At 37.5% G+C, this 24790-nt stretch overlaps 1 protein-coding gene across 5 annotated transcripts; it reads right to left on the bottom strand.

The window, feature by feature from the left end:
• Nucleotides 1–4201: 4201 nt before the first annotated feature.
• Nucleotides 4202–22861, bottom strand: LOC121864138 (neurofilament heavy polypeptide-like). 5 transcript variants are annotated; one of them, XM_042363074.1, is made up of 7 exons: nucleotides 22830–22861; nucleotides 17378–17562; nucleotides 12555–12623; nucleotides 11968–12201; nucleotides 11028–11115; nucleotides 7668–7785; nucleotides 4202–5166 (listed from the first exon to the last, which is right to left on the bottom strand). In XM_042363074.1, the coding sequence occupies exons 1-6, from the start codon at nucleotides 22844–22846 to the stop codon at nucleotides 7776–7778; spliced, it is 603 nt and encodes a 200-aa protein (XP_042219008.1). In that variant the 5' UTR covers nucleotides 22847–22861; the 3' UTR covers nucleotides 4202–5166; nucleotides 7668–7775. The 5 variants fall into 5 exon arrangements, with proteins under 5 accessions (XP_042219008.1, XP_042219009.1, XP_042219012.1 ...); XM_042363075.1 differs by having other exon boundaries at nucleotides 11028–11112; XM_042363078.1 differs by having other exon boundaries at nucleotides 17378–17529.
• Between the last annotated feature and the right edge of the window lie 1929 nt (nucleotides 22862–24790).

Below are 24790 nucleotides of genomic sequence, written 5' to 3'. Positions count from 1 at the left end.
TTTGCCATTTTAACAAGTTCCTCCTGAGATGATAGATCAGAAGATTCTGCTTCTCAGCTCGGTACAGGAAAATTTCGCCGCTTACAAAAAATTTAGATTCATCTGAAGAGCCACACGCAAGAACATATTGTCGTATATCAATAAACCGTCAAAATTTAATGAGTCGGGTGATTTTCTTAAAAGTATCCTAATAAAGATGTAAAAAATTATCCTCTTTACATTATATTAGTATATATTTTACTCTCTACTTTTCGTGCTTGTGCTCAGAGATAAGCCGCTATAGTGTCCCTCAAGAACTAGTCTCCGTCACTCCCTTCACTCTTTTAAATCAATGAACCTGGCATGTGAATACTTTCCCAATTTGGATATCAAACATCTCTTAAGTTGCTATAACAAAATAAAAATACTGTATAACCAAACACGTTGAAGGAGCGAATTTCAGGAATAATTACAAGGAGTAAGTAAAATTTACGAAAGTGAGTTATTAATATTAAACAAAGGACATTGTTTTGTACTAAATGTGACGACAAACGGGAAACGTGACTTCATTTTTTTCATGGATCTTACTACACAACACAAGCACATGACCAAGTTTAGCAGGAGTAGGTAACTAGGTACATGAACAAAATTGTAGTATCCTACGTGACAATTTCCATCAGAAAACTGTTAAACATGGCAAAATTCCACCAGCTCAAGTTTCTTCAAGTTCTCATGTTTAATTTATATTAGGTGGTATTTTATCTTACAACTTGGCAAGGGAGTGAGTAATAACGGAAACGGCAACGTCTAATGACAAGAATATAAAAAAGGTCCCGTTACTCATCTATACGTCCTTGATAAGCTAATAGTGACGGTCAGAATTACTAAACTCCACAATTATTTTTGTATGAAAAATGGTGCCCATAGATAAGGTAAAGTATAGGTTATCTGGACTAGATAAGATGACAGACAATACAACTCATTAATCTATACCCGATAGCCTTACGAATTAAATGAAGAAAATAATTCTGGTACCGTGTTCTCAAATTCTGGTACATTATCCTCGTCTAAGAAATATAAGGTCGAAGCTGTTAAGCTAATATAAGATTTAAAAGTCCACGTTCCATTGGTGAGCTTGTGGTGCGTGATATACAAACCTTTGGTATCCGTGATATGCAAATAGCATATAATTTATATTTCTGAAGTTAAATAAAGTAAAAACTCATCCATCAAAACACTTCTCTACAACTGTATCGATAGATACGTTTACGATATTTTGTACCGAAATTTACACTTGCACTGATGTATCTTCTGAATAAACTTGTTAATTCTGTAATATGAAATGCAAAATTTGACATCTTTCATCTCAGACACAAGTACACAAGAAGCAGTTCCAGCGTCAAGGTTACTGTACGTAGAAACACAATATATACAGTTAAATTCTTGTACATTACCTTGTGGTTTGTATTACTAAATTACTAAAAAATACATTTCACGTATGAATCCTGGAGCATAAGAACTGTGATAAATACATTATGTACATGTAAAAACAAGCACACACACAAATATGTATTCTGGGGTGAGATGGTTACCTCATATTCTGAGAGTTGTTGGTTTTGCACCCAGTTGTTAAAGTACTGTACCTAACTTTTTAACTTGGAAAGTGAAGACCGATGAGTGGAGTGTTGGCCATGCAGCTTCCTGTATCCACACTGCCCCTTGCGGGTCAGAACCTAATGTATGTGACTCACTTTTACTTTATGTACAGTACTGTATATTTCGAAGTGTCAAGCCTAATTTTCATCCACTTGCCATAATCGGCACTGGATCGGGCAGGCTTGTGGGGTCTGTAAGTTACTGTACACAACCACTTGTCCAGTAACTTTCAAATGTCAATAACTTTTAGATGTGACCACTGTATCTTATCAATGAGCAAACATGGAAGTTCAGATGAGTCAGTCGCCGTGTACACCCTCGAGTCGACTGCTATGATTATGAGTGATCGTTCCAAGTCGCGTTTTTTCTTTATTTCAATATATAAAAAAAATCAACAATGGCGAACTCTTATTATTTATTTCGTGGTTACTGAATACAGGTAATTGATTATAAAGGTGACCAAAATCTAGTTAATCTGTGGTAGACCTGTTGACTCACAGAATTGCAGGGTATCAAATCGCATACCTGTAGTGTATTATTATACTGTACTCCAGCATTTTTTTTTTCATACTCATGAGCACAGTAGGATTAAGACAAGTAATAGCACTTGATGTGGAATAAACGATACACATAAATGTGGACGAATAAATGTATTTACAAGACAATCATTTCATGACATGTTATGTGATGTCTGGTTTTCAGAGCTGGATGAAGCAGCGAACAAACCTCTTGGAGTTCTTATAAGTCTGAAAGAATAGGTGAAGTGGGAGATATCATTTGTTCAGACTTCAGGAAGGAATTTGATTGACGGGATATGTTAAAATTTGTTAAAAATTGAAGGGTAGAAACTGGATCCATTAATGCAAGCTTTACTAGTGAGGGAATCGCCTAATTTGTAAAAATGCCAATCCAGACTACTGTACCACATAGGTAAGGACACTGCAATAACCCAAGCTTTAGTTACTAAACTAATGAAACTATTCTATACACTTACGTAAATTTGCTCTTGGCTTCACTCCTATATTTTCAGCTAGAGTATGCCAATGGGCGTCATCCAGATCATTCTGGTGTTTCTCTTAGTGTGGGCAAGATTTCCAAGATGTAGACAGCTCAATTTAAAGTGCAATTTCTTTGCAAAAGGCTCATAAATTTCACCATCATTCTTGAATCACATATTGATTATGGAAAAGTTATTTGCAAGAAATTATTAGTTTCCTCTAAGGGTGCATCCACACAAGCATACATTTTGTCGCCAACATGTACACTCGTGTGGACACACCCAACAACTGCTGCGGTGTGTTAAGACAAATGTTATCTGGTGACAACAAAGATCGACTGTGGATAAATCTCACATGGAGTAACTAAGTGCCTTTAACTGATTTTGCACATTAAACTTGGTGACTAAAACTTGTATTGAAACACCAACCGAGGTGATGAGGTGGTATTAGATGATCAACATGAGGTCTGGTGTCTAGCATGTCTTAAAATACTGTACTGTAGTAGTACCAATGTTAGACATGAAACTTGAAGTACCCTTATTTCCCCAAGAAATAGGTCAGTGACCTAGCTTCCAGTATGATGAATAGGAGTTACTAGATTATTAGCAGAGAATCAAAGTTGAAAATAAAACTCGGTAACTACCAAAAATACAGTATCAAGTACCAAGTTACAGCCAACAATGACAAGAGTGACACCAGAGGTACTATATAACAAATGCTTCAGCACTTCATGCCACCAACACCAAGTTTGCAAGTCTTGCTTCATGAAGTAATGGTAGATACCACCTAGATTATACAATTACAGTACAGTAATTTGAAAAGTCCATGAAGCCTGAGGATTTATGTAGCCAGTACTGTATACAGGCAATGATGAGGAAATTATGTAGCATAGTAAGTGATATACTGACATGGCATGAGAAAGTATGATCAATATGATACAATAGAGCACTGAAGATAAAAGATCCAGAAATATTACTCGCATAAAGGGTGTAACAAAGTATTGTACATTCATTATAGTCATAAGTAGCTACATATAAACCATCTGTACCTTCCATTTGTATGGTACTGCTTTTACACCACTAGCAGTACAAGACCAACCTTAGAATATGTGCAGCATCTTCCAAATACTGAGGGTGGGTAGCCAATTTTCATTTGTCAAAATGAGAAGAAAATTCATGTCTTCAATACCAAGATGTTATTTTTTAGTTTTATCAAACGATGCCATCCAGTACTGAAAAAATGGGGGGGGTGTTGCACCCTCGTTTCCACTGGGTAAAGATGACCATAAAACTTGTATCAATTGCCTTGGTGCCAAATGCACATCATCCTAGATCAGGGTGTATGAGTAACACGTATTGTACAGGAAATAGCCAAAATATAGTTATCTTATAGTAGCATTTATCCCTAAATCATAAAGGCTGAGAAAAACAGATTTTTTGTGTGTATTTTATTCTTTCTAAAAATACAGAAGCAGGTGGACAGAAATAATAAAATAATACTAAATCTGAGCAATGCTTAAAAACCTGGTTCCAGCTACAAAGAGAAAAATGAAAAGAAAGAACTTAGCACCACTTTGTGGGAGAAATACTAAAGATTTTGTCCAATTCAATATGATAAAAATATTTATTCTTCATGAAGGCGATACAAAATCTCTTATAATTCTAATGAAAACTAGAACAAATCACATTACAAATCACAGGACTCAATTCAAAATAATGAAACGAACATGAAATTCTAAATCCTCCGAAAATGGTAGCTGGGCTATTATGCAGTGTCCACAGGAGTAAGCAGAGAGATGAGGATGAAAAGTGTCCTTTATACCACACAATACATAGCTACGAGAGTAAAGAACTACCCAAGAGCCTCAATACTGGCAGTGACAAGGCCATTATCTACATCCAAGACCTCTGCCAGCACCAGTGAACTTTGTACATATTTAAACATTACAGGTAGGGACTTAAGTGAGTTTGGTATCAATAATATAAATGAAAATCATCTTTGGAAACTCTTAGGAAGAACTATTGTCTCAAGTGTTCAGAAACATCCAGTCTAAAGCAAGCATCAGCTTTTACCTTTCGACTTTCATAAATAGAACAAGTAAAGAATCTCTTCCAAGATTTACCCAGAGATGACCTTCTCATCTGATGCAACCTTCTGTTGATAAAAATTTACAAGATAAAGGCAGTACTGTACACACTTCTGTTCATCAAGCTGCACCTTAAAATGTAAACTACAGACATTCATTAACAAATTTCCCCACTGAACAGTTATCATAATTATCAGAATCAATTCTCTTAAATGAACTGAAAAATTTGGTAAATTGCAAAGATTTATACCAATTCCAATTATAATCTCTTCAACAAAGGGTTGCAAACCTGAAACTACATCAATAAAAACAGTGTCCCTTTTACATTTGGTTCTTTATTTCCTCAAGCACAACTGAAATATCAGGAAACTTGTACTTGCGAGGGGGCCCTTTCTTGAGACCAGACCACACCAATTCCGACTTTCCGTCATCAAAGGTTATCGTGATCTGTTGAGAAAAAAATAACCTTGAATGCTCTAGAAAAGTTACAAATGACAAAAACTCAACAAGTTTAAAGAATAAATTAAACCAATCGTTGACATCAATTCATAAACTTGGGCACCATAAATTGTGAAGGGGGCAAAGGATCTCAAAACTTATATAATTTAGAATATACTGTACTGTACTTTATTGTTTTCCAAAAAGTGAGGAATGGAATATGAACTCAAGTTATCATTCGGCCTTTTTTTTAATAAACTATACTGGAAACTTTAATCAAAATAACTGAATTTTTTATTTACCAATTGGAAAATTAAATACAATTATACTTACCCACAACAAAAATTCTTCCAAATCATCCAGCAATCTTAAGTTTGTACAAGTTATACTGTAACTCATTTTAAGTGCAACTTCTTAACTCTAATACAGTACTGGTAGTCAAACTATTGAACCAGATTAATATTGTATATCGGTGTAATAGTTCGTCTTCATATTCATCTTTTAAACAACCTGTACTGTACTTTCACCAGAAAATACTGTACTCTGTACTGTATATCAATGACTATACACATTATCTATACAATATCGAGAGAAAGAATCCTTACCAGTTAATAATTACCCTTAGTTATTAAATTTATTAGTAGTAGCAATGCCCTGTATGTCTTAGCACCCCTACTACACAAAGTATCCCCTGTAATTGAACAGGATATCAAAATTAGTCCTATACCAATTAATTAGAACCAGAATCCCCGAGTGAATATTGCAATAGCATGTCAAAGCTACGATTCCTTATAATTATCAGTACTGTATTCTATATCTTGTGTCCCCAAAAACTTGTAGTTTAAACACCTTTACACATTAACCCTCTATTGCAAGATTTTTTCATACTAGATGGATGAAAACAAGAGCAATCACACACACACTTAACACCTTGTTCTTCCATTCCTTAGTCAGTCACATACTCCAATACCTCCCGGATGCACATTTATCCCACCCTCCCACCTCTGAATTGTACACACTCCCTATCACCAGTCTGTTATATATTCATACCACCCCAGTGCACCAAGACTTAATCTCTATTCAAAAACGTCTCACTTCTACATCCTATTTACCCCCAGGCAGACTAAAGGTATTTCATTGCATCTAATTTGAACCTTTTTCATACTTCTGGAGTTCATGCATCACACCTTAAAAATAACACTGACTCGACAATTACCTATAAATCCCCCACCTTTGCCTTCTTTGTCATCAGTGATGTTTGTTTAATTGTACAGTACAGGTACATGCTATGTGGTATATAAACAAATATTCACAATATAACAAAAAATAATAGGATGCAACTAGATATGTCAAGTGTAACATCATAGCCAAGAAATAAAAAAAAATTATATATATATATATATATATATATAGTCAGTATGTACGTCACCACACAATTTGAACAGCAATGATTAAATTACTGGCAGGCTTAAATTGGAGTCATAAATACACTGGGTTAAAAATCACCATGTCTTTCTGAACAACTGTTTCACATTAAGGTCTATTTTGAACATACGTGAGTCACCTTAAATGATTATGAAGAACTGCAAGCCGTTTGGCATTATTTAAAGTTATTAGATGTCAATATGGCAAATCTAAGTTGTTTAGCATCATTATGAAGCCCTGTAATTTGCCTGTGGTTATGATAAATAGTTATTAGACAGATGTATCATGAGCATTTAATGACCCAAAAATGCTAGGTTATCAAGTGAACCCATCCAAGTGCACTTCTCTTAGAACTATGAATGACAGCCAGAATAACTGGTCACCAAATGCAGTCCAGTTAGGTCACATTTTAAACCATGTGAATTTAGATTAATGTTGGGTTGGGTTTAATTGAGTAAGGGCAAAGTTCCATAAGGATAAAGCTAAGAGGGGTGATTAAACAAAAGTTTATCCTGAAACTCTTATACACCATTTTTACTACTACCACCACTACTTTAATACCGTACTGTACTACTACTACTACTACTACCTACAGTACACTACAAATCTGACGTAAACAGTTCACCGGCAAAATACGCCTTGATTAACTAAAAATTTCAATAATAAATGAAGTAAACAGGTTTACAAAATAAGATGCATAAGCATACAAGGATCTGAGCACCAACAAAAGGAAGCAGGGCCCAACATTAATTTTTTTTCGTAACTAACGACTTGTGGGGCTCCCACCAAATTTTCTGGTAGACTAATGCATAAAACCACTACCATTTGGGGAGGGGGATTTGAGCTCAAATTAAAAGAGGTAGGTGTGATCCAGCACCCAGTTATGAGAAAGTGAACTTGCATTTTTTTTAATCTACCTATGGGAACTAAATTAAGACTATCAAACTGACAAATACACTTGGGGAAGTCTTAAAAGGAGTACGCACTCCACTATCCTGAACGAGACTTAACGTGCCTTGCAGTATCAAGTAACTATTAATGTCGAGCCCTGGTATGTGTTCGTTTGCGTATCAAACGGAACATACCTCAAAAGTTTTACTGCGAGGCTTCTGAGGGTTAAGCTCCACCACAATATTGGGGAACTCAGCTCGGATGCCGTCTGTCACCTGAACGGCATTCCGTTTGAAAACGCTTCACGATTTGCTGTAAGAAAAACTCCTCTCAATATTTTGTCAGAGGCCCACAGTTTCCAAGGTAGTTCTGAAGAAATAAAACTTTTCTGTTTTACCACCACATACATGTTCCATATTGTACATGAACACAACATGAAACATTAAGCTGACCCTACCATGTAGGAATGTGGTAGTCTCAGCCGTACAAGGGAGCAATACCATGGAGGTAGAGCCCATTCCCCACAAGTGGCTTATCGATTAATAAATAGTTACAATACCCAATAAAGCTTGTTGTACCATTTTTTTAAATTTCCCTAAAAAAAATTTCTGCTTTTATAGCAACATTCAATTTTTCAAATAAATTTGCTATTATTCATCTCCTTGTCATACATACAGTACCTAAAACAGTATTGTACATGTTAGTGTTCACTAACCAACGTTATGAAAATAACATCAAAACTGTCAGATTTTTTCACCAAATTTTTCAGGTTACCACTGAGTTCCAACAATTGAAGGAATATTTTTTTTGTCTAACACCATTTTGCAATGAATGTTATTAAAGTCATTCTTATTTACAACCATCAATAATTTGGCTCAAGAATAGGTAATACTGTCATCTTAAATCAAATACTATACTGTACTCTCATGCCACAATATTGATCTGATGAAAAAAATCTACATCACTACAGTACTGTTGTAGTGCAAGAGACATACTCCTATATTAGGCTAACCCTCGATTATTTATGATTCAAGGCTTTGTTTATCCAATAGTCACGAGTTCCTCCACATATTAAAAAATATTGTTTTTGTAGAGCTGAATAAGACGACTGAGCAGTGTGGAACATTATTAAAATGTGCTTTGTTGTCATTAGTTTCCGGTTTGAACTACATGAGGTGCTAAAAGAAATCTCTCGTTATTTGTTAATAATTAAACATTTCACCACTTACAGAATCTTTTGTTGCAATCAAATTTATTTGAAAGTTATTCAGTCTCAGAGAGTTCGTTAGGTGTGCCCCCCAAACCCCAGCATTGTTGAGCTTGGGTTTACCAAACAATGTATGACTCAGAAAATGTCACTGGTCAACATAAGAGCAGAGTTGTGTAAGGTGTGACTCAACCTTCTCCACCATCACTTCATCTGTATCAGTTACGCATTTGCCTAAGAATGTGGTTTAAATTTTACTACAGTCTTCATATCATTATTTCTGCATGTCTCTGGATTTTTAATACTACATGTATATTATACTGGGAGGGTTGATGTTATGTTTTAGAAACACCCCATAACTTTAATAATACCTGCTCATAGTTTTGTGTATCGTGGTAATGTGCATAACCTAGCCTCACAAATTTTCGAGGGTTAACTATATACATGTCAATCTTTTTTAATATACTGTACATGGAATTCATGCCCATACAGTATTTTTACATAAACAAATCTATATGAGAATTTGTCAAGAAATTTTGATTTGAAGTGGTTTTCATAAAAGATAGAGATAAAAAATATAAAACCTCGGGAATAGGTTATACCACCGGAAAAATATAATAAAAAGGTAAAACCACCAGAATATATATTTAAAAAAAAATGTAAAACCACAGGGAAAACTAAAATATGGGAGGGGTTATAGGGTGATGTGAGGGTAAATGAACTGGGGAGTCTAGTATAGTACTGTACTGTATAGGCCGAGAGTTGGCTACTGTCTCCACCAAAACAACAGAGGACTGCAAAGGGTCAAGAAGTGCACGGATTAAACAATATGTTCAGACACTTGCACCAGTGAATAGGAAAGAGTGAAAGTGGAAGAGCTAAATGATAAAAGTTCTAGGATTAATTCGGTGAAGGTATGTAGTGGGATGGAAAATTTATTATCCCAAGGACATGAGGACAATAGGGAATGTCTTATTGATCCCAGGTAAAAGTAGTTTTGTTCTCACAGGTATACATAGAGGACACACACAGTGTAATACACAGAAGACACTGGCACATAACACATCAGATCATGTGCAAATCAAAAAGGAAATGGTGGTTAAATGATGGAAAAGTACTTAATAGAATTGCATGTGTTCAGGCTTAAGTGAATAAATCCACCTATGCTTTGCTACATGTGTTCTGAAAGGGCAGACTAATAGCCAACATACTATACAATAAGGATTTAACTTGGACTGGCTGCATGAGATGTGTGTATTATTGTGGAAGTAGTGATATGACTGGACAAAAGCAGTAATACAAATTACCCTAGTGTAATATAGCTGAATGAAGATATGGATTATAGACAATTTAAATACCTGTAACTACCAGGAATGTAACAAAAGAATCACTAAACAGCACCTTCCTGCCCTTGACCTACTAAAGCGATATACTGCATGTGTTTATTAATTCAGCTTGCAGAAATTAAAAACTTGATGGGAGTGTACAGTCGGGGTCAAAGGTCCCCCCCCATATGGATTGGCGTCGACCCCAAACAAGATATAAGTCAGGATTAGTCAGTTCAGAGACTCATTCCCATGAATCCGTTGTCACCAAAGGGAGCGAACCTTAGCCTGTGACTGTACATGATGGTGAAACAAGAGTCAAGGACTTAGGATGACCTCAAGTACACACAAAACCAGTTATGGATGAGAGCCAAGTATAGAGTTGTCTATAAGTTATAAACAACATGATGGTTAGGACACACAGGGAGGACGATGATGATGGATGTCTAAATGTTAAATGCATAAGTACACATCATGTGTACAATACAAGGTATCCCCTTATTTATGAATATCCGATTTGTGATTTTCTGCATAAATTTTAATCCTCTTGCGATTTACTTTAGGCAAATGCCATGTTCATTTTCTGAAATTTATTTAATTAGTGTAGGGTTGCCATTGTGTTACATAAATGTGCGTCAACAGGTCAGGCACATATTCCAATGATATTCATGTTAAAAGGTTCCCAATTTACTTTAAGGTTTCCATAAACACAACTGTACCTTAAATATGGGGGATAAACCTGTACTTAAACAAGATGACATGCTGGTCATTAACTACCCATAACCAACCCACCAATAAAAAATGTATATTAAACAATAACCCTTCATAAAGCACATTAATAACAGTAAGTCTCATGACATTTAGATGCCATTTCAACATGAATGGAAGATGTAGGATTAGTTGATGGGTTTACTGTATTAACACCCAGGGGCTGGAAAGTCGGCACAACAGCATATAAATTTTTGAAGCAGATGCTGGTATTATTTTTGTAAATGACATAATTTGAATATCTTGTCACTTACCAATGCTCAACTGTGGCCTTTCTTGGTTTGCGACCTCGCCGCCCCTTCGCTGGGGGTGCTGGGGCCTCTGGCTCTTCCACTTCTTCTGCTGTTATTAAAACAAAAGGCAGGCATTATTCCTCTACCAACTAAAACAATCAGGTTACTCTACTCAAAGTATCCTATCCTTATCAAATAGATAATCGTCACAATTGACTGTTATTGTACTGACAGAACCATGCACCTAAACTTATGAAGTAAAAATGCAAAACAAATTGGCTATTTCCAATCTAAAATTAACTAAGCTATGTATTGACATCCTTGGTCCTTTTACTGAACCTATAAAACTACTGTACTGTCAACAGTATGTGCAAAGTTATTTTAACAACAACTCATTCACTGTCTCCTTCAAACATTCTAACGGTTTGAAACATGAAAATCTTCATAGCCTATTCCTAGATGTTCATAAATATTCTTTACTTGTTCAGTAAAGATACTTGCATCACATTCTATTTCTTCAGCATTTTTTACCGATATGGAAAATTACAAGAGCTTTGGAGATGCACCTGGTTATAAAATCTCACTATTTTATTTGTCATTACTAAAAAAAATAATTTGAAGTCTAAATAAATCTCCCTTTAATCTATAATTTCTCTTATAGTTCTGTATGCATAATATTCCTTGCAATGAAGTAACACCCATGTGCCACGACCTCACTATGAGAATATTTTTATCACTAGACTTCCTTAAAAACAACCTCCGTCATTAAGTACCTTCCATGTGCCTCGACATATCTAATGTTAACTTACAATTTCTTATGTTGTTGCAAGATTCAATGACTTTGTAAAGCTTAGTGATTGGATAACATAATAAATGGCTGTGAAGGCAGATGTAAAACAGGAAGAACAGCATTAACTACAATAGTTAATAACAGTTGCCTGTTTTAACAAAATATTGTTACCTCCATTAGCTTCTGGTTCATTTTCTTTTTCTTCTGCAACTTCTTCCTTCTTTGGGGCTTCCTCTTCCTCCTCTTTAGCAGCTTCTTCCTCTTTAGCTTCCTCCTTGGTTTCCTCTTCTTCCTTTGCTGGTTCCTCTTCCATGGGTTCTTCCTCTTCCTTTGCCTCCTCCTCTTTTACACCATTCTCTTCACCATTTGCATCACCATTTGCCTCGCCATTCTCCTCAGGCTCCTCTGCATTGTGGAATCAGGATAAGTCTTACAACAATGCAATATATATATACCCACTACTGTATATCACCAACCTTTAACTTATACTTTTTACTGTTTTTCACTCATTTCCCTCAACACAACTGTATTACCCGAGACTTTATTACTCTTAGCCCAATATATTTTTAATTTCTACATCTCGTGTCCTCAGCATCTCATTCACCTCACAATTGCTCTCATAAACACCATTCGCTCTTCAACGTTGCTTTGTCTTCTTATGTTCGAAGTTCAAGCTTCACCCTCACAATAATCTTATACCCCTGTATTTAAAATACTGTGTAGAACCTTATTAAAATACCAAACATCTTGACACTTACCTTTAGCTGCCGCTGACTCCTTCTCCTTCTTCTCTGGGACAACCTCTGGCTCTTCAGCCTTTTCAGGTTCTGCAAGAGATAACATAATATTTTGACAAGAGAAAAATATGCCTCCCTTATTTCACTGTGGGGTATAATAATAAACATAAAAGGTGCACTGAATCAGCTGACAAACCAAAACAACTCGGTGAAAAACTGTTGGAAAATATATTTTTCCATATAGTGTACAGTAATTAGTTATAAAGGCCAGGAATAGTGTTCAATACAGCATAATCACAACCAGTAATAATAATCACAAACATGTATGGAATGGTCAGAATGACTTATCTTTTAGTACATGAGAACTATTTATGTATGTGTGTGAGTGCACAGGTGGCGGCTGTTACACGTTTGTGTGCATATACTAAATATGCAGGCATGTGTGCGAGTGCACAACTTCTTTAAGTGAACACATATATTTCCTTGGATTATGCCGGGTTGGGTTATATTATGTTGGGTTGGGTTATATGTTGGGCTGGGTGGATTATGTCGGGTTGGGTTATATTATATTATGTTGGGCTGGGTTATGTCGAGTTGGGTTGTTGGGCTGGGTTGTGTTTCATAAAAACATAAGAATGGAGGAAACTGCAGCAGGCCTATTGGCCCATACTGGGCAGTCCCTTTTTCACCCAACCCCTATTGCTCATATATCCATCCAACCTATGTTTGAAGCTATCCAGCTGAATTGCTTCAAACATAGGTTGGATGCTCATATGAGCAATAGGGGTTGGGTGTAAACGGGACTGCCCAGTATGAACCAATAGGCCCGCTGCAGTTTCCTCCATTCTTATGTTCGAGTTAATGATGATGTTTGGTAACTTGTTCCATTCATCCACTACTGTTTCCAAACCAATGTCTACCTATTTCGCGCCGAAATCTAGATTTGTCTAATTTAAAACCATTGTTTCGAGTTCGCTCCTGGTTGGATAGTTTGAGTACCTTCGTAATGTCTCCTTTGTTTAGCCCTGACTTCCATTTATACACCTCTATTATGTCGCCCCTCGCTCTACATCTCTCGAGGGAGTGCAAATTAAGATGCTTTAACCTGTCTCTGTACTCAGGGTTCCTAATGCCAGGGATTAGTCTTGTCATTCTCCTCTGGATTCTTTCCAAGGATTCAATATCCATTCTGTAATACGGTGACCAGAACTGAACTGCGTAATCCAGGTGATGTCTCAAGAGCAAGATATAATCTTAAGATGACCTTGCTAGTCTTGTAACTAACACTCCTTAATATGAACCTAAGTACTTTATTAGCCTTGTTATGAGCAAAAACACATTGTTTACTTGGCTTAAGGTTCCTACTTATCATTACTCCGAAATCTCTCTCGCAGTCGGATTTCTCAATGGCATCGTTGTTCATCTGGTAACTGGTTTCCCTGTTTACATCTCCTATACTGAGTACTTTACATTTGTCCACATTGAATTTCATCTGCCATTTTTCAGACCATTCGAAAAATGTTTAGATCTTCCTGTAGTTTTGTGGAGTCCTCGTCAGATTTAATTACACGTCCGATTTTAGTGTCATCAGTAAATTTACTTATGTTGCTGTCTAAGCCGATATCTATGTCGTTTATGTATATAATAAATAATAATGGTCCAAGTACTAAGCCTTGGGGAACTCCACTAGTGACGTTGCTCCAATGGGATTTAGTGCCGTTAATGCTCACTCGCTGTTTCCTGTCCTGTAACCACGCCCATACAGGGCAGATCCCTTTCACACCCATCCCAGCACTTCCATGTGCCTATCCAACTTCGTCTTGAAGCTCCCTAACGTCCCCGATCCTACTATAGCACTCGGTAGCCTATTCCACATATCCACAACTCTATTACCAAACCAGTGCTTGCCTATATCCTTTCTGAATCGGAATTTATCTAATTTAAAGCCATTTGTTCTAGTTATTTCGTTATTACTGAGCTTCAGAACATCTTCCATTTTACTCCTTGTTAATCCCACTTACCACTTGTACACCTCTATCATATCTCCCCTAACTACGCCTCTCTAATGAATGTAAGCCTAAGCTTTTCAGTCTTTCTTCATATGGAAGGTTTCTAATATTATGGATCATTTTGTCATTCTTCTTTGTACTCTCTCCAAAGAATCTATGTCCATTCTATAATAAGGACACCAGAACTGAACCGCATAATCCATGTGTGGCCTCACTAATGCTAGGTAAAGTTTCAAGATAACGTCAGCAGTTCTGTTACTCACAGACCTAGATATGAACCCAAGAATCCTGTTTGCCTTGTTGCGAACGCTAATACATTGTTTTCTAGGTTTCAAGTCGTTGCTAACAAATACACCTAGATCTTTTTTCACAAACTGAGTTTTCTATTTCCGTGTTACCTAGTTTATACTTAACGTTTGTATTCGTCTTCCCTATCTGCAGTACCTTGCATTTATCAGTATTAAAATTCATTTGCCAGTCTACTGACCACTCATGTAAGGTATCTAGATCTCTTTGAAGGTGTCAAAGTCACTGTCTGAATTTATCACTCTCCCCATTTTGGTATCATCTGCAAATTTACTAATCCTACTAGTTATGCCTAAATCAAGATCATTAATGAATATAACAAACAGCAGAGGGCCTAATACAGATCCCTGGGGAACTCCGCTTTTGACCGCACCCCAGTCTGACTTTAATCCATTTATGCTGACTCTTTGTTTCCTACCAGTTAACCATGACCTAATCCATGCAACGCACTCTTATCCTAGTTTATTAAGTACGCATGATCGAGTTTATCCACGTGCACGTTCGACAGTGACGGCCACATGTTCGAGTGTGGGCGCGCTATCTTGGTTCCCACGTGCTAAGTCAGGTTGGTGGCGGGATCGAGTGTGACTGCCAAGCGCGATTGTGTTCGTGTACGCTGTTTGAAAGCATTATTTACTAGTAAGAATTGTGTGCACCTAAGTTTATAAATAAATACATGATTTCAATTGCGACAGGTTCGACAGGTTTATTCTTGTGTAGATAAGTATGCAGTTCACATACCTGTACATGTAAATATAGTACCGGTGCTCATACTAGCACTTAATTTCATAGGCAATGTATAGTTGTACATGGCCGTGCACGTGGTTGGGAAAGATAACTTTTATTAGCATTCCCCTTAGTTCGTGTAGGTAGGCAATATTTTGCGTGAATGTGGAATGAGAGTTCAGTAGAGTACATTCAAATTTGTGAGTATGCAAACACCTTCAAGTGTATATGCACAAGTGCGTGTAAATGTTCACGTTTGAAGCACGTATGCAGTGTGCACGTCAGTTGAAACGCACCAGTAGTGTGAATGCTATCTATAATTTTGTTCACGAACAAGTTTACATTGGCTTGAGTTCGTATGTGTATGATATTTAAGATCTCATGCAGGGCTCCTATGTTTTTGGTGAGTTCGTTGTTCAAAACTCCATCTTAAACTGGATGACGTCACTGTGATTCTGTACTAAATTGTTCCCGCCACGAGCGCCTACCCACACCAAGGATTTGGCGCCAAATGCCACTTCGTTAACTAACCTTTTTTTTTTCTTCTTCAAAATTTATTAAGGCTATTTTTGTTGCACAGTCTAATTCATGGAATTTTGTTTCAAGAAAGACTTCCCCGTCAATATTTGGAGAACCAACATTTGAATCAATTCCCCTCTTGGACCAATGTTGAGTCATGTTTTGTATTTTAAACAATGTTTCAAATTGCGATATTAACGGTACATATTAAAAATAACCTTACACAGCCAGATAATGTACACTTACCAAGGCGGTAACACGCTGAGCAGGTTGGCTTAGCTATCCTTTACTAGAGGCATTACATCTCTTCGGAGACAATACTAATAAATTATCAACTAAATACTATATTTACATTAGTACTGTATAAATTGTTCATCCACATCAACAAACTATTTTCTTTGGAACTCATATATTGTCATTCCGATTGAATTTAAGGTTTGTTTAATACTCAGGTGCAGCAATGTCGGTTGAATTTAGCAAAAATTAGGCAAAACATGAATAACACTCAACAAATATTTTACGTTCCGCCAGACGCGGAAAATCGTTCAATGGTGGAGAGCCGTTCAATGGTGGACAACCGTTCAATGGTGTCAGCCAAGACCGCGAACACAAGGTTGAGCGGCCATGTTTTAGTCCTGGTGAGCCCATCTCGCGAGGGAAGGGATATCCATATTTCACGTCAGCAAACTTTGTTCCACGTGTTTTAAAGCTATTCTGGACCATTAACATATGAGATATTGTAGACAGCTTCTTTCATGGCCGACATGATGTTTTTAGTAAAATGAAAATTCTGGCGCGGAAAACTACTTCCTTCGACATTAACCAGCAGTGCTGTCTTAATCCATTTATAGATTCAGGAACATTCAATACCATAAAATCATTCAGTATCTTCGTCACCTGTATACTATTCATTCATATAACAAGTAAGCACTCTCAGTACCTCGGCTATAATCAGGGGCAAGCGAGCCCAAGTTAACAGCCGCCGCTCTTCACAACACCCCCACGTGGAGCTTTATCTGTTCACATTGCTCTCATCACATCAACACTTAGATCACAAAATTTTCAACACACTGCACCTCTAATGAGCATTCTATTCATGTTCGCGTTTGCATTGTGACATGTCATCGTGTATTTTAAGTAAAAATAAATAAAATATTAAAGTTGATTCCAAGTGGCGTCTCATGCGCGATCCCATGCGCGGGTCCGGCAACATCTTCCAGCGTCATATATCCTTAAAGTAACATTTTCACCAATTACCAATACTGAAATTCACATGGCACCTACCTGGTGCTCTGGACTTTGGTGCCTTTCTCCCCTTTTTCACTGGGAGAACCTCTTTAAGCTCAGGTGCCTTCCTTCGGCCGCTGCTGCGAGTAGTAGGCATCTTGTCTCTATGAGTTTCCGCGTCGTAGTGGGCTTGGTTGGCAACAGCGTTACTGGTCCCGGGATAGACTATTGCCGTATGTTCACTTCTCATACAGATTAAAATATAAATATGCAATCAAGGTTTTTCATTTATTATTTAATAATACTATTAAAATACTTTATGATATTTTAGTGTATTTTGTATAAGTGATACTTTGATGGATGAGGTCTATTAAATCGATTGAATTTGTTAGCGAGGTGGCACCATTGTAGAGGTAGAGTTGGAGGGGGGGGTCACGAAAGACGCCTGGCTTGGTTACATAACCTTGTTTGTTATTACGTAACGTCATATTTGAAGCTTTATTCAAATCGACACTCACTGCATCTTTAGTTTATGATTTTTATTCACTATCTATTAACTGTCTCACGTAAGATCAGGAGTTTCAAGAAACAGGCATTTCCGTAAAATATCATTTTGAGTTTTATTCGGTATTGGAACAAAGCAATTTTTCATGTACTTAAATGTAGTTTCTCTAGCATCCCATATATCAGAAACGAATAAGACCAATACAAAATAATTTCCCAACTTTCTCTGCAACATGACGCGGGTTTATAGTGATTCTTTGTAACAAGATTCATAAAACCGGTTTCGCACGCAATAATCGACGCTGCTATGGATTGATGTACAACGGTCATTTCAGATTAAAACAGATAGTAAGAACGAAAATTATTTCAGTTACTTAGTAAAACACAGAACTTAAAAATATGTTTATATAACCTCGCAACCGGGTACCTCGAATTTGTTTAGAGCTGCGCCGTAACGCAAATTTTTGTATAGGTTTCTTTCAGCAGCAAACCAGGATCTGTTTATTTTGACAAATTATGTACATATGTGTGGAACTCACACCAACTTAATAATGACGTTATCATGCTCCAATCCATTATCGATTTGGGAATTTGTTTCTGGAACATTTTATTACTTGTACGTACAGTACTTAGTTTATTTACCCGGTGTCGAAAATACATAATAGTGATTTACCTTTTTGTTAAATGAAAATGGCTTCCGTCACAGAGACCATTTTTAAGATATTATTAGGGAAAAAGAGACTCCTCGTATGCAAGTGATTAAAATACAGAACGAACCGACCAACTAATCCTAAAACACCTAACTTTTAATGTCTTGTTTCCTATCTTTTGTTTTAAAATTCAACTGATGCAAGTAATCAAACATCTATTTCCTCAACGTTTGAAAGAATGAAACACACACACACACACACACACACACACATATATATATATATATATATATATATATATATATATATATATATATATATATATATATATATATATATATCTTGATAAAATCACACGGGACATCTTCAGAGGCAACTGGATTACATGGACAGAGAGGCTTAAATATACAGGGTGACCTAAAAACATGAGGTCAGGTCAAAATGATGACATCCACTAATCCCCACACCAACACACGTGTGCAATCATGTTAAATGTTAAATAATTATGATAGCGTATGATAACATGGTAACTAATAGGTATGGAGTGTGATATCCGCTTTAAGTGACTGGTTGGAACCGACCCACGTTGTTTGTAAACATTGGCTCGCCTCGTTATGGCCCACTATTCCGTTTGTTTATTTGTACTTCGTATTTTCATATTCTAACAACGTGTATTTTTTACACAATGTATTCTGTAAACATTGAATTCAGAATATAAGAGCGATAGCTTTTTTTGGTAAAAAGAGCTTCCTTGATTATTTTATTTGTTGTATATTTAAAGTTGGATATAAAAGCATGATTTGTCCTTGCTGGAGGGAGGCGTTAGACTTCCATCTGAGTCGGGGCGAGAACACTTACCTTGCCCTACAGCTAATATTAGTTTATCAAAAGGTTGCCATCATTGTTATCAGTAAAAGTCGATACAAAAAGCTGTAACTTATGTGACCGCGGTCTTGATATCAAATACTGACAAATTTTAGTTAAACATCATGACATAAATGCTTTAATTGTATATTGTATCTTTCAATAATTCGTATCAATTTTTATTTATTTTTTTATTTTTTAGTCGTCTAAACTTACTCTCAGGATGCTCGAGACCACACTGCTAGTGTAATCATAAATGCGAGTCGTTTATGTGTGCTGAGCTCAGTGATCAATTTTACTTTTCTACTCTGAAAGTGGCACAATGGTGGCAAGGCCACAAGTTGGTGAGGCTGACTAGGCTACCTGTTAGTCGTGCCTGTATTCAAGAGTACTGAGTATCCGAACAACGAGCCTCTACCAAATGTTGTCGTACGCCGCAAGTAATTGTGAAGGTCACCACCTAAATATTTATCCGTTACTGAGGCAGCCATGGCCACGCGAAGCCTCGCCAACCCTCCCTCCATTTACCCAGCCCTGTGTTCTGCTCTAGTGGCAAATTCTTGCTCACAACTTTTTTTTAGAAAAAAAAGATAGTAGGTTACTGTTCCCTTAAAATAAAGTGTTTATTTGCAGACACATTTCAGATTCAAATTATGACTAATTCTTCCAATCATACCGAATGAACACTTGGAAAGTTGGAACGCGGGACTCAACTATGACTAGGGGTTGTCGTCAGCACGCAGGGTGCGCCTCACTTGCTAACCTTGGTTTTGCCACCATTCACAAGTGAAAAATTAGTAATCATATTTTCCTTAAAGTATATTTAATTCTCGGGCGCTGTATGTTCTTTTTCCAGTGATACAGACCATCCATAAGAAATTATATAATGTACAACGGGGAACGGGACAGGAAATGTGGGGGAGGGGGAGAGTCGGGGGGGGCTTGTCGCTTGTGATGATATTACATTAGCGTTTCGAGTTACAAAAAATGCCAGTGTGGTGCACACCACACGGTATTTACTAATTATGCCGTGTATAGTATCCTGTATCACAATGGAACAAAATATACCACTTAAATATTCCACATCAGTGGATTAATATGAGGAATATATTTTTGTTGTCATTCTTTCATTACATGTACCATCAGCTTTAGGATAAGTGGGAGTGGCAAGAGTGTGTGAGAGATAAATATACGTGTGTGGGTGGAAGCTGTTCAGGCTGGCCATTACAACCGTAGTATGCAGCAGGTTTGGGGGGGGGGGTCGGCAGGTACAGTGTGATCTGGTAGGAGACTTACCATCCTGCACATTGTGTTTTTAAATTTTGTATTTGTAAATTCTGCTGACGACCTGCCGATTTTATTTCACCATACTATACATTCGACTAAATCATGAAAATTTGAAAAGTTTCAAGTGCCTGTAAGAAAAAAAAGACGTGAGCAATGGTGCATCCAATCATAACCGCCAACTGATTCCCTCGTCTTCACTCACTCTCCCTTCACCTCCACGGTCCACCCCCCCGGATGGTTCAACTACCCCCTTCCATCTACCAATACTTGAATACGCTCCACGACATATGCCTCGTTGTACCTCTCTGAATCAGTCAGTAGATAAATATTAATATTTCATTAACTCACCTTTTTTCGTTTGCTCATTTTGGCCCTAAAGAATAAAATTTGTGGTTAGTGTATTACAGGATGTTGGCACTAAAGAGAAATGTTGTACAGGTTGGCTGCCAGCCAATGTATGTGTATGAGAAGCGCTTCAGGTGTTGTTGACCATGTCAGACACCCTGGCTGCGGCGACCACAGCGTCCTAGTTGTGTTGGGTGATGCGTGGACCTTGTATGCCTGGTTCCATCACAACAGGTTCTTCCATTTCAGCAATTTTACTTACGAAAGAATTCCTTCGTGGAGCTATAACCTATTTTTGGGGGGCTACGGAGTTGTGCGTAGCTTGACTTCCTGCTATTATAGGGTGCCATTTGTAAGGAATGTGTGAAGCGTCTGCATAAATGCGTAATTGCATCTATCTATAAAAATGGCATACGTGTGCGTTTTACTGGGTGCATGCACAATTGCGCACTTCCATTGACTGGTAGAACAGTCTAATGTTATTTTTTTTAATAATAAATTTGCATTATGGTTACGGCTTTAGTATTTTCATATTTGTACCTTAAGGGTGTTTCCTGACTTGGTGAGGTGACTGAGTGTCATCATGTTACGTAACTCGTGTTTTGGTAGAGGTAATTACGGCAATGAGGTGTTAGTCTCACTCGGTCCACGCATTGTAATGAACAAACGTAGTTTAAATCGTGATAGCGCACTCTATATGTTTAACATTATGTATTGTACAAGTATTTTATCTGTAGGGTCAATGAAAATGTGATTTGTTTTACCATGGCTGGGAAGCATGGGAGCAGAGGCTGTGTGACGAGGAAGCAGGTCAGGTGTGGTTGGGATCATTGTTTTGGCCAGAAAATAGCTGCTCACTTCTAGGACTTTCTCTGAGTAGATAAGCCTTTTGGCTGCTTCATCTCGTTCCCCGTAGTGAACTTGCCTGCCACTGTGGGGCTTCCCAAGTTCCCAAGTTTTATATATATATATATATATATATATATATATATATATATATATATATATATATATATATATATATATAATACAGTTAAATAACGAACGTGTAAGACTTTTAGATTTTGGAACTTTGCTTTAATTAATATTTAACGTCATAGGCAACTTATGATGATAGTGTCTCAGCAATGTTTATCAAACTGCAAGAAAGGTTTCCAACATGCAAGAGTACTGATCCCGCTTACAGTCGTTTACAAATTCGGAAACGTTAGCTCAGATTATCACATCGCGCTGTTAAAAAGGTCAAGTACGAATTGAGGCTGAACGTGATTCTCTTAATAACTACTACTTCTCGTATCTGATTTGGTTACCACATAAACCCAAGTATTATTTCATATCTCTGAGTGAAGGTCCAGGCGTGGCTGCTAAGTCGATTTCACTAGAGACAAAATACCACCTTTTTATAACTGGCGTCATATCGTATATCATCTACTACCTTACAACCGGATATTATGGAAACTTGGAGTAACCTGTTTTTTTTTATATAATCTATGCGCTGTCACAGTAGAGTACAGTGTTAGGTTTCCCGCGCTCCTTGGCGATGGCGCTGCTACCCCGCGCTGCCAAACAATCTTAGGTAACTGACTTGTTTAGTCCGCCCTCTATCCCGCCCACTGACGCTTTGCTTCCTGCTAATCCACCCGCTTAGCTGCCCCTTCACCCCACCTACTTATTTAATTGTCTTCACCACCTACACTATTTTTTTTTCGTTTTACCTTAATCTAGGCCAGGACAGTTCTCCATAGCCAAGCTGTGCCTCACCATACCCACTTTCAAATCTCCGTTATCTCCTACGCTTACTCCCCCACCCCCTCTACAGCAATTACTTTCTACTTTAATACAGTATCAGTGAAACTCACCAAATCCAAACACCCATCTTTCTCGGCCTCCTCTCCCGCGTTTACAATCTACAACAGTCACTACTTGTGAGACCAGTGTACTGTATGTGGCGCGCGGCCCTGAGCTGCCTGGGCCCTGGTCTGCACCAGCGACCTGCACCAAGGCCCCACACGGTCACACCCCACCCTCCGCTGTGTCTCAAACCTCTACCACAGTTTGAATAATTGTGGTGCGCTACATTATAACGTTGTTCCTTGGACGATATCACCTCTAAGCAAACTCCAAAGAGTTTAGGGTGTAGTCTAAATCGTATTTTTTATTACAAATAAGCTGGATAGAACGTGTACGATACGTTTTACTGTACGTTCAGGGTCATGTATAAATCTGGATATTTTTTTATTTATTGTCGTTAAATTTTAGTTCTAACTTTACCTCATTTCAAGTCATATACTTCAAAATATAGCTGCTTAGTTTTAACATTAGAAATGTATATAAAATCTATACATTTATGCTTACAAAAGGCTATCATGTTTTGGTAGCTTTGTGAGTATAATAGTCAACATTATGACAAAACAATCGCACTGCAATTCAGTTATACCCAACCAAGATGTAGTCACAATTAAAAGAAGAAATGGGTATATCACCTTCATGCCAACAACACTCAGGAAGAAGCGCCTAACCAACTGTAGGAAGTAGGAACCACCCAAAGGTTTGTCAGAGGCTTCGAGCCCCAGCGTAATGCTTCCGTGTGCCCAAATTTACTCAGCGTAAAGTTCGCCAATGAACATCGAGCAGTATCAGGGTCTGGAGTGTGAGGGTGTGATGCAGGAACCTAGCAACGCTACTTCTCACTCAGTGGTCATGGCAGTGCGTTGTTTTCCAGGTTCTATACTTGGTTTGGTACAATTTGCAATCTTTTCTCCTTTTGGTGATGTCTGTGTTTTTGTCTTTGCATTTGTAATGATTATTTGCCTGAAATTCACTGGCTCTCGAATATCAAGCCATAGTCCCCCAACCGCTCCCCTGCCTGTGATGCGCCATTCTGCCTCACCATTGGCTAGGCAACCATAAACTCTGGAAACAAAGTTGCAAACGGCTCTTCGGTCATCAAGCTACGCAAAAACTCTCGGCGTATGAAAACACAAAAATGTTCAGATATATCATGCTATACAGATAGTTAAAAAATTTCACTTAGTCGTCTTTTAATTGTTTTAAGAGCTAGATTTTCTCGTGTAAAAACACGAGAAAATCTAGCTCTTAAAACATTGATACATACTGACGCCAAGTAAAAAGAAAGTTAGGAAAAAGTGAGTACCTGTCAACCCCTTCTACCTCTCATTCTCTTCTGACAACACAACACACTACACACATCCCCCTACGCCCCACCTTCCCTTCCACCAACCTCTCCCGCCGCTGTGTCCTCTAGCCTCCTCTCCTCTCTCACAACCCCCTACCTCACCTCCTAGCCTTTAAAGTCACGAACCACCATTTAAAACACATGACGTCATCTCTAATGCTAGACTTGTACACGCTGGATGATTTTATTTTCACAAGGCGGAACCTGGAGGTGAATTTGGCAATTTTAATAAACGGTCTTAGTTTAATATATATGTAGAGCATTCTTACTAAACAAAACATACTCAAAAGAAAAGTTGCGTTTATTTTTCGATCTGAAGATTAGACACCACAGCTTATTGCACCTGAAGTTTAACTACTTTCACACTACACGGGAAGGCGATTAGGTTGTGAATCCTGGAGGATAGCGAATGTAATACCGATTTTCAAGAAGGGGATAGATCACTATCCTCTAACTACCGTCCAGTCAGTCTAACATCAATTGTAGGCAAATTACTGGAAGCAATAATTTCAAACTCTATTCGAAACCACCTAGAGAAGCACAAATTTATCAATGATTCCCAGCATGGCTTCACAAGCGGGCGTTCATGTCTAACTAATCTATTAACATTCTTTTCATCAGTTT

The sequence above is a fragment of the Homarus americanus genome, unplaced genomic scaffold (genome assembly GCF_018991925.1).
Source record: "Homarus americanus isolate GMGI-L3 unplaced genomic scaffold, GMGI_Hamer_2.0 scaffold26351, whole genome shotgun sequence".
NCBI classification, from domain to species: domain Eukaryota; kingdom Metazoa; phylum Arthropoda; class Malacostraca; order Decapoda; family Nephropidae; genus Homarus; species Homarus americanus.
This window is presented reverse-complemented; position numbering and strand designations above follow the sequence as displayed.

Bases quoted from the DNA above. Each gene is read 5' to 3' on its own strand.
- LOC121864138 (XM_042363074.1), bottom strand. The intron at 12,624-17,377 runs GTAGGTGCCATG...TATCTCTTGCAG, and splicing joins ACCAAAGTCCAGAGCACCAG to AACCTGAAAAGGCTGAAGAG. The intron at 11,116-11,967 runs GTAACAATATTT...TTTTAATAACAG, and splicing joins TGAACCAGAAGCTAATGGAG to CAGAAGAAGTGGAAGAGCCA.